Genomic DNA, 10,873 nt, shown 5'->3' on the forward strand with positions numbered 1-10,873 from the left:
GAGCTTCATCCAGCTCTCCCACATAGGTGGCAGGGGCCCAAGCACTTGGGCCATCCTCTGCTGGTTTTCCCAGATCATTAGCAGGGAGCTAGATCAAAGAGCAACAGCCAGGACACATACCGGCACTCATATAAGGTAGCAGCCTTCCCCACTGCACCACAACACTGGACCCTAAGAGACAGTTCTTTAGTCGCCCTATATAACCAGAAATGTACATTCAAAGTTGTGTTTTGAGAGTTTGTGTTGCCATACAGTGAACTATGGAACAGAAAAGCAGATAAAACAAGCATATTGAAAGAGTATGTGGAGTTCAATTATAAGTAATTAATTCAAACTCTAAATTAGCTTAAACACATTTGGAATTAAGACTTAATGTATAATATATTAAGATTAAATGATATAAAATATGGGGCAACATATTAAAGTCAAGCTAAATTCTGATCTTAGGAGCTTTTAGGACTTGTTACGAGAACCGCTGTTCTCCATGACAGACCTTATTTTAAGCCAGAAAACATAGGCCTAAGGGTACAGGTGTGAAATTATTCCTGAAATTTAGATTTTTCCACCTTCCTGTGTGATGCCTAGCCCCTAAGTTGCTCAAATGCACCAATAAAATGCATAAATTAAGGTAATTGCCATATAAGGAATAAAGAAGTTCCTTGTGTGTGTAGTGAAGTATGTACTTTTACTCGAGTGCATAAAATGCTGGGAGGGGAAGCGACGGGGCTTCTCGCCTCAGCACTGCGCTGTGTCATATGTGCGGTAAGAGCCCCAGCTAGCTGCAAATAAAATCCTCTTGTTATTGCATCCAGCCTCCCTTTTGTGAACTGTTTTGGGGAGAGTCTCATACTGGACACAACAAGCGGAGTGAGAAGACAGAAACCCAGGTCCTCATGCTTCCCAGATCCCAACTCCAATCCCTTCCTGTGACACAGCGCCATAATCCTGCCCTTGATTTTCCTAAGTTATTCCTGTACTTCATGATTAATTTTCCTCTTGAACTTTCCCAGCACAAACTGGTATATTTCTAACCACTAGTAAATCTGAACTAATACAATTTCAAAACACTACAGACAGAAAAAACAATTAGTAGACCAAAAAAAGGTCACTGGTGTTCAAATTCCAAACTCAGCCAACACACCCATTGATAAGGCAATGGAATGAGGAAAGAATAAGCTCCACCTTTTTCTATAATCATTTTTGTACATTCGGCCATCTTCCTCTCAGATAATAGATGAAGCTCATTTGACTAAGAAACTTTTTATAGTCTGTATAGGTTTTACTTTTTTAACCTGAAAAGATTCTGTTCAAACAAATCTTACCTGTTATCAGTGCTGGGTCTATTTCTAGCAAGTGTAGAAACAGCAACAGGCAAGCCAAGATTTGAAGACAGTGTGACATTTTCCAAAATTCCACTATTACCAAGCAACGAATTGGTTAAAAAGCTTGGAAATGACTCTTCTGCTATGCCACGAAAATCTTCCATCTCACTGTAACGAAAGTATATTTACAAATTAAACACTGCTATAAAAGTTTTCCAAATGATTAAGCTACAAGTCTTACAGTCTTAGAAAACTGATAATCTTGAGAAAAAAAATAATTTTAGATTATCACTAAGAGGGGATACAACTGGCATTAGATAAAGTAATTCTCATAATACTTTGCTACTTTACAGCTGAGAATATAAACATCAAACGTTAAACTAAAATTAACATAATAATGAAATACCATAAAATGTAACTTATCCTTGGCTTGGTATACCAAGGAATATGAATTACCACTTTACCCAGTAAAGAAAGAAAAAGGCAAACTCCTGGGAGGATATCCAGATCATTTCAGGGTGTACTGAAATATCTGACAGTTACATACTCATTCCAGCACAGGAGAGAAAAAAGTAGAACTAGCAAAATCTAGCCCCTAATCTCAGAGATTATTAGGACAAGTACATAGTTTTAAAATTGAGTCCACTCCCTCCACCTGTGGCGCCGGCACACTGGGTTCTAGTCCCAGTCGGGGCATCGGATTCTGTCCCGGTTGCCCCTCTTCCAGGCCAGCTCTCTGCTGTGGCCAGGGAGTACACTGGAGGATGGCCCAAGTCCTTGGGCCCTAAACCCGCACAGGAGACCAGGAGAAGCACCTGGCTCCTGCCTTCAGTTCAGCACAGTGCACTGGCAGCAGCGCGCCAGCCGCGGCGGCCATTGGAGGGTGAACCAATGGTAAAGGAAGACCTTTCTCTCTGTCTCTTTCTCTCACTGTCCACTCTGCCTGTCAAAAAAAAAAAAAAAAGGTGAGTCCACTCAAAGAAAAATTTCAGTTCAATGAAGTTTAGTTGGCACAAAGACATGGCAAGAATGGAAAAAGTCGTGGCTGGCACTGTGGTACAGTAGGTTAATTTCTCTGCCTATGGTGCCAGCATCCCATATGGGCATCAGTTCTAGTCCTGGCTGCTCCTCTTCTATCCAGCTTTCTGCTATGGACTGGGAAGGCATAGAGGATGACCCAGGCGCTTGGGCCCCTGCACCCGACGGGAGACCCCGAACAGGCTCCTGGTTTCTGGCTTCGGATCAGCACAGCTCCAGCCATTGTGGCCATTTGAGGAGTGAACCAGCAGAAGGAAGACCTTTTCTCTCTCTCTGCCTCTCACTGTCTGTAATTCTACCTTTCAAATAAATACATAAAATCTTAAAGAATAAAATAACACTTCAGAGTTAAAAAAAAAAAAAAAAGAATGGTAAAAGTGGCACACACACAAAAAAGAATCTATAAGCCCACACGGGCTCTCAGTTTAACCTGACCTACATCATAATACTAAGAGATGCCACTACTCAGTCTCAAAAAACTTTCAAAGTGCCTATCATATAAGCACTGTGTAGAAGAAAATAATGAGAGGGATGACATAAGAGAAATAAAGTAAGTCAGAAAAAGCTCTAAAAGTGAAAAGATATGGGCACTGCATCTTAAAGAATGAGCAAAACTTTTACAGGCAGAGTATGTATGATGACATTTTTAGGATGAAAAATAAACATGAGTAAAGGGGGAAAAGGATTCAAATTCACTACTTTTCTTCTATCTTAACTCACTGGATCCAAAGAAAGCCATATATTATAGGTGTTATTTCATTTACAAATGTAACACGAGGGCTAGCGTTGTAGCATGGTGGCTTGAGCCACTGAAGCCACAGCTTACTATAGGCACTGAGAAAGCAGCAGAGGACGACCCAAGTGATTGGGCCGCTGTATCCACAAAGGAGACCTGGAAGAAGCTCCTGGTTCCTGACTTTGGCCTTGCCAGACGTGGCCATTGCAGTTATGCAGGGAGTGAACCAGTGGATGGAAGATCTCTCTCCCTCTCTCTGTAACTCTGCCTTTTAAATAAATAAACACATCTATAAAAACAAATAAAAACACAAACTCAAGAGACTAAATTAGCTAAGTCTCCCCAAGATTATACAATTAAGTTTGAACCCAGGTGTGACCCAAAAATCCACTCTAAGTGCTAAGTGGCAGCAGCAAATACTACAGTGTATTTTGGCAATGATGTACAAAATAACAAGGCAAATAAAACTACAGTAATAGACTGGAAGCCAGATGTGAAAAGCCTTCCTTAGTGTATTGGTAAATTTGGCACCTAAAACTTAAATGTTACTTCTACTTCACTCTCAGCCTCAGGAAAAGTCTGGCCTTTAGTTATCCCACCAGGGAAAATGACAACCCCAATCCCTAGTAGCTTTGGCCAGGGTGGGGAACCATTTTTCCGCCAAGGGCCATTTGGATATTAAGATCATTCACAGCCGGCGCCGTGGCTCACTTAGCTATTCCTCCGCCTGCAGCGCCGGCATCCCATATGGGCACCAGATTCTAGTCCTGGTTGCTCCTCTTCCAGTCCAGCTCTCTGCTGTGGCCCAGGAGTGCAGTGGAGGATGGCCCAAGTGCTTGGGCCCCTGCACCCACATCAGAGACCAGAAAGAAGCACCTGGCTCCTGGCTTCAGATCGGCGCAGCGCTGGCAGTAGCAGCCATTTGGGAGGTGAACCAATGGAAGGAAGACCTTTCTCTGTCTCTCTCGCTGTCTATAACTCTGTCAAATAAAAAAAAAAAAATCATTCACAAGCTACACAAAATTACAACTTAAAAATTAGCCTGCAGGGGCTGGCGCTGTGGCATAGAAGGTTAAGCCACCACCTGCAGTTCTGGCATCCCAGACAGGTGCCGGTTGGAGTCCCGGCTGCTCCTTTTTCAATCCAGCTCCCTGCTAATAAGCCTGGGAAAATGGTGGAAGATGGCCCAAATCTTTGGACCCCTGCACCCACATGAGAGACCAGGATGAAGCTACTGGCTCCTAGCTTCAGCTTGGCCCAGTGCTGGCCATTTTGGCCATTTAGGGAGTGAACAAGCAGAGAGCAGCTCTCTCTATATATATCTATATCTATATTTATATCTATCTATCTATCTATCTATATATGTGTGTTTGTGTGTGTGTGTGTGTGTATATATATATATATATCTGCCTTTCAAAAAAATAAATCTTCAAAAAAAACTAACTTGCAGTGCCAGCGCTGTGGTGTAGTAGGCTAAGCCTCTGCCTGGGGCACCAGCATCCCATATGGGTGCAGGTTCATGTCCTGGCTGCTCCACTTCTGATCCAGCTCTCTGCTAATGTATCTGGAAAAGCAGTAGAAGATGACCCAAGTGCTTGGGCTCCTGCACCCACATGGGAGACCCAAAAGAAGCTCCTGGCTCCTGGCTTCAGATAGGCCCAGCTCCGGCCGTTGCGGCCATCTGGGGAATGAACCAACGGGTGGAAGACCTTTCTGTCTCTCGCTCTCTCTGTATCTCTACCTCTCAAATAAATAAATAAATCTTTGAAAAAAGAAATTAACTTGCTATATAGATTTACTGAATTTCAAGTCCTGCCTGTAGTTGCCTTGGCAGGGCCAGAGCAAAATGTTTTCATGGACCTTATACAGCCTGCAAGCTGGATGTTCCCCACCCCCAGCTTAGGCCAAAACCCTTAGTCATTAGTCATTGCTGAGTTCTCTCACAGCCATAAGCAAAACCTTAGCAAATCCTGATACTGACAATACAACTAGCACATTGTTATTCCTCGTGACTGCCACTGTAGTCACTTGGTCAAGCCAACACTACCTCCTGCCTGGATACTGACTATCTCCACACCTTCTCTTCCTCCTTATTCTCTACACTAAAGTTATCCCTGAAAAATGAGTCAAATACCATCACTTCTTAGCTCAAATCCTCCCTCCACTGATTCCTACCTCATTCAGAATAATCTGCAGTCCTTATGCTAACAAGCACATAATTTCTGACCTTGTCTCCTACTACTCTTCTCTATTCCAGCCACCCTGAACTCCCTGTTGTCCTGAAATACATGGAACAGTCTCTACCCCAGGGCCTTTGCCCTTGCTCTGAAATCAGCAGAGTCCCTGATGCTCCAGGTATCCAGTTATCTTGCATTTTCATTTCTTTAGATCTTTGTGCAAATGTTCACTACAGCGTTGGGCATGGCATTTCCAACCTCCATATCCTTTCTTGTTTCTATAGTACTGACTGCCACCTGGCAGCCTACATAATTCAGCTTTTTAAAGATTTATTTATTCAAAAGGCAGAGTTAAAGAGAGAGAAGGAGAGAGAGATTTCCCATCCACTGGTTCAGTTCCCAAAGGGCCACAAGAGCCAGAGAAGGGCCATGCTGAATCCAGGAGCCTGGAACTCCATCTGGGTCTCCCTCACTGGTGGGGCCATCTTCTGCTGCTTTCCCAGACACATTAGCAGGGAGCTGGATCAGAAGTGGGGCAGCTGGGACTTGAACCAGAACTCACATGGAATGCCAGTATCTCATGCCATGGCCTAACCCACTGCGCCACAATGCTGGCCCCTATAATGCTTCTGTTCATCTGTTTTTCCCTGACATTAGAACGTCAGCTCCATGAGGGCAGGAACTCCACCAAGCCAGTTTGCCACTGCATTCCTGTGTGACGCTTGCAGAGTACAGACCCTCGACACATTTGGTACATGAATGAATGAATGCTTTCAAATTAGTCAATACAGGCCGGCGCCGTGGCTTAACAGGCTAATCCTCCACCTTGCGGCGCCAGCACACCGGGTTCTAGTCCTGGTCCGGGCGCCGGATTCTGTCCCGGTTGCCCCTCTTCCAGGCCAGCTCTCTGCTATGGCCCGGGAAGGCAGTGGAGGATGGCCCAAGTGCCTGGGCCCTGCACCCCATGGGAGACCAGGAGAAGCACCTGGCTCCTGGCTTCGGATCAGCAAGATGCACCAGCCGCAGTGGCCATTTGAGGGTGAACCAATAGCAAAAAGGAAGACCTTTCTCTCTGTCTCTCTCTCTCTCTCTCACTATCCACTCTGCCTGTCAAAAAAAAAAAATTTAAAAAAAAAATTTACAAATCAGTCAATACACAGCAAATTCATCACCCACTAACATATGAGCACCCTCCTCTCCTACCAATCCTCAGCAAGTTCCTCTTTGGTATTTCTAGCTATTCTCTCTTGATTACCATGAACATGTTCAAAGCTTCCCCACATCAGGAGGGAAGCTGAGGAACAACCTGCCCTGACCTTTCATTTGCACCTCCTGACACCACCTCCTTGCCTTCCTTCCTCAGGCAAGTATCCAAGGAGAACACTCTGGAGTTAACTACTGCCACATCATGTGACACTCTCTTCTTCCATTAGAGGTTACCCAAGATTCTGACCTCAGAGACTTTATACTATGCAATTTACATTTAAATCTCAAATGCCTTCAGAGGCAAATATGAAGAGCCTTCAAAAATTTCATGGAAAATTAAATTAAAAGTTTGGAGCCGGCACTGTGGCACAGCAGGTAAAGCCACAACCTGCAGTGCCAGCCCCACATGGGTGCCAGTTCAAGTCCCAGCTGCTCCGCTTCTGATCCAGCTCTCGCTGTGGCCTGGGAAAGCAGCAGAAGATGGCCCAAGTCCTTGGGCCCCTGCGTTTGTGTGGAACATACAGAAGAAACTCCTGGCTCCTGGCTTCAGATTGGTACAGCTCCAGCCGTTGCAGCCAACTGGGGAGTGAACCAGTGGATGGAAGACCTCTTTCCCTCTCTGCCTCTCTTTCTCTCTCTGTGTAACTCTTTCAAATAAATATATCTTAAAAAAAAAAAAAAGTTTATTTTGGTGCAAACAATTTTGAAATTCATGTTTATGAGTACTGTTGGAAAACAGGACTAAAACGACTAATATCAGCTGGAAATAAATTTGAAAAAAAAAAAAAAAAAACAGTACTGCCAAACAAAACATGCTAAAGTCCATTCCAGAAGGCAAAACAAATCTGTGTCTCTACTACATCTCCCTGTGTCTACTATTATAAGCTGAGCTTAGAGACAAGCATCTGGACCAAATTTCCATTCTTCTATTCTTGCCACCCTACGATTATTCCTCCACACAGCAATCAAAATGCAAATCAAGTTATTACACCTCAGTTGAAAATATTGTCTCAGCTCATCTCTCATCCATTGGTTCACTCCCCAAGTGCCATAACAAATGGAGCTGGGCCAGGGCAACCCAAGAGCCTGGAACTCAATCCAGATCTCCCATATGGGTAGAAAGAACCCAACTACTGAGCTGTTACCTGCTGCCTCCCAAAGTGTGCATTGGTAGGAAGCTGGACTCAGGAGCAGAGATGAAACTCAAACCCAGGCACACAGATATGGGATGCAGGCATCTCAAGCGGCATCCTAACCACTGTACCAAATGCCTGCCCTATGTGTTAAGTGTTTTATATACAATTTTTCAAATCCCTTAGTCAAATCTGTAAGGTAGCCATTATCCCCTATTCTGAAGAAAACTGAGGCTAAACAAGAGAATCAAGAGATTTTTTCCAAGGGCCAGTCCTTGGCACAGCAGGTTAAGTCGCCAACTATAGCACTAGCATCCCATATGGGTGACAGCTGGAGTCCTGGCTGCTCCACTTCCAATCCAGCTCTCTGCTAATGTACCTGGGAAAAGTGTTTGGGCCCTTGCACACACATTGGAAACCCAGATGAAGCTCCTGGCTCCAGGCTTCAACCTAGTCCAGCTCTGGTTGTGGAGGCCATATGGAGAATGAACCATCAGATGGAAGATCTCTCTTCTTTCCTCTCTCTCTCTCTCTTTCTCTCATGCTCTAACTCCCCAGACCTCTGGCTGTCTCACATCTATCTTATCCCTGAATGCTGCACCTCACCTCAAACAGTAGTGCAAAATCAACAAACAAAACCAAAGTGTTGGGTTTTCCTCTCTTGGAAGCCCCCCTCCACACCACTCTAGCTGGAGGTCCTTGATTCTACTTTGAAATCTCAAAATAAATTAAATTAAAATAATATAAAAAAAGAGTGTTACTTTCCCTCCACTCACTCTTCCTGTTATCTTTAGTCTTGACAGTCATCCCTACTCCCTGTCTGCAGAAGCTGGACTACCAGGACCTCCTGATCCCACTCCTGCTCTCTTAGCAAACTTTAGTGCTTCCACCTCCAAACACATAGCTGGAGCTGTGACCCACGTCACCTTTTAATCTGAACTCTTCACTAGCCTCCCTGAGCCTAGCCTTATAATTACCAAGTTATCCATTCATTCACAGACACACAGACCACCTTAAAATACACATCAAACTTCAACAATTATCTCTATTTTAAAGGGATTAACTCCAAAGAAGACTCAGATATTTTGCACCAATCATTTATACAACAGTCATTATCAAATGCAAATCACACAGGACACCAGGAATGCAAAAAAATAATTAAGGCAGTTCCTCTTAGGAAGCTAACAATAACTATTAATTACCAGAGTGTTTCGATAGAGCTTGACTCTGTGTGATGGTAACACAATCCACTGGAAGCTTCCTCAAGATGTAATCTAGCACCTCATCTCCCTTGTTTCCAAATAGGATTACACTTGTTCTCAACAGCTCATGGGAAAACTCCCTCACTTCCCTCCGCATTACATTACCTCCTCCTCCTCTATCATCTAGAGAAATGCAATGTTACCTATTTCTCCACTAAGTAACTAAGGAGTCATCTGCCATTTCTCCTGCTATTTCCTTGAAGCAGCAACCTTAAATTTCACTTACGCGCTTACTATTATTATCTTAATTACAATTCTGTGCATATAAAAGATTATTAGATGCAGGCCCTAGTTTAGGTCTATGTGCACAATTAAACACATTCAAAAGTAAAAGTTAGCAACCCAAAACCTAGTCAAACTTCCCCAAAACTCATTAGATACTGTATATTTTAGAGTTAGGCATTTAGTATTACGTTTCAAAGCTTACCTTAAACGTTGCCCACAGAAGTGATATTTGGAGAAAAAGTTGATCTTGGAGCAGTACAAACACTAGTTGAATGACCTCAAAATGGTAACCACCAATGGAATTATTGTTACATAAACAGCTGCTCTCCAAACGACTGCATCAAAAGTGGCCTCATATTTCACTAAACAACATCTGAAATGAAGAACAAAGCAAAAGTGGATTGACAGTAAACATGACCCCATTTCACGTTCTGTTCACAATGAAATCACAAGAAAGGAATGCAGGTAAGATATCAGCAAGAGATGTGAACACAGCCCAGCAGAAAGCAAACCAGGAGGAATCGGTGTCACCGGCAGAGCCCTCAGCATCAAGTTAACAATGTAACTTCCTGGGTCAGCGTTTCAAACAAAAAGAAAAATAGAACTGTCCAACAAAGGCACAAAAAGCAAACAGCACGCGTCAACACAGAACTTTGCAAGGAAAAACTCCAGAGCAAAACACGGCCAGCGTCCTTCGCTCAAGAGTTACAAGTCACCGAGTGGAAGGAGAGGAAAGAAGGATGTGACCTCCCCCAAAGTCTAAACCGCCTGGCCCGGCACAAGCCTTGGACACACAGGCACATAATTAACCTCACCGACCCGAATCAACTCACAGGACAGGCTGGGTGGGTGTGGAGGAGCAGACCCAGCGCGGCGGCCCGCCCCACAGCCCCCAGCCCGAGGCCTGCGCCCCCAACCCAGCCCAACCGTCACGTCCTGCCCGCCCGGCAGCAGAAATGCTGGCCAAAAGTAGTCACGTGCCTGCTGCCCAAAGGTACACCAAGCAAGCAGCACCCCTACTCACCGAGCCCGCAACCACCACCGCGGAAACCAAGAAGCGGGAAAGTCCGCAGAGTAAACGGGAGCCTCCGTCGTGCTACAAGTGCGCATGCGCGAGCGCCCACCCTCGCAGCCTCCCGATCCTGCCGTACCGCGCGCTCCTCGGGTTTACGTCGATTCGCGGCACGAAGCGAGGGGCGGGAACTCGAAGCCGGCTTTGGATTGGGCGGCGCGAAGGCACCAAGAGGGCAGGAGCCCGGTGATTGGTTTGGACGTTGCGTCTCTGGATTTGAAGCGAGAAAACCGCGGCCTCACGGACCGAGAGGAAGAGCTTTGCATTGCTCGGCAGCTGAGCTCGAAGTCCCTTTTTAAACCGCTTCGCAAATCGTGAAAATAACGCTTGCCTTCTTAAGCTTGAGACGCTCAAAGCACCGTAAGTCGCCGGATACACGGGGAGCGCTCTCGTGCCACAACCGCCTGACTTGTTTGTACCGTAGGTGAGCAGACGCAGACCTTCCCTACGACCCGGTAGACGCTGAGAAGGGCCGTGTTGGCTTTGAATCATTCCTCGGGATCCTAGTTTCGTGGTCCTGGTCGGGAAAGTGAGATGAGTCATCATTTTCCCCCAGTTAGCTTCCTCCTTCCCCGCATTCTCCGTACGCTACCACCCTCAGCGCCGCCTGCCTAGCACCAGCCTTTTACCACTTCACAGAGGGCAGAGATAATTCAGTTTCACAGCTTTCACTCAGAATTCACCCTAAAATTTTTTCCTGTA

The 10,873-nt window shown here is 45.1% G+C and overlaps 1 protein-coding gene across 10 annotated transcripts in view; it reads right to left on the reverse strand.

Moving 5' to 3' along the window:
- Positions 1-10,685, reverse strand: part of CEP192 (centrosomal protein 192) — a 146,488-nt gene extending 135,803 nt beyond the window's left edge. For 7 of the 10 annotated variants that reach the window (XM_062201319.1, XM_062201321.1, XM_062201318.1 and 4 more), the window contains exons 1-3: positions 10,124-10,229; positions 9,302-9,472; positions 1,323-1,490 (exon numbers count right to left, since the gene is read on the reverse strand). In XM_062201319.1, coding sequence (XP_062057303.1) covers positions 1,323-1,486 — 164 coding nt within the window. In that variant the 5' untranslated portion in view covers positions 1,487-1,490; positions 9,302-9,472; positions 10,124-10,229. The other 3 variants (XM_062201312.1, XM_062201313.1, XM_062201314.1) reach the window with 3 other exon arrangements.
- Positions 10,686-10,873: the final 188 nt, after the last annotated feature.

Source organism: Lepus europaeus, chromosome 9 (assembly GCF_033115175.1).
Source record: "Lepus europaeus isolate LE1 chromosome 9, mLepTim1.pri, whole genome shotgun sequence".
NCBI lineage: Eukaryota > Metazoa > Chordata > Mammalia > Lagomorpha > Leporidae > Lepus > Lepus europaeus.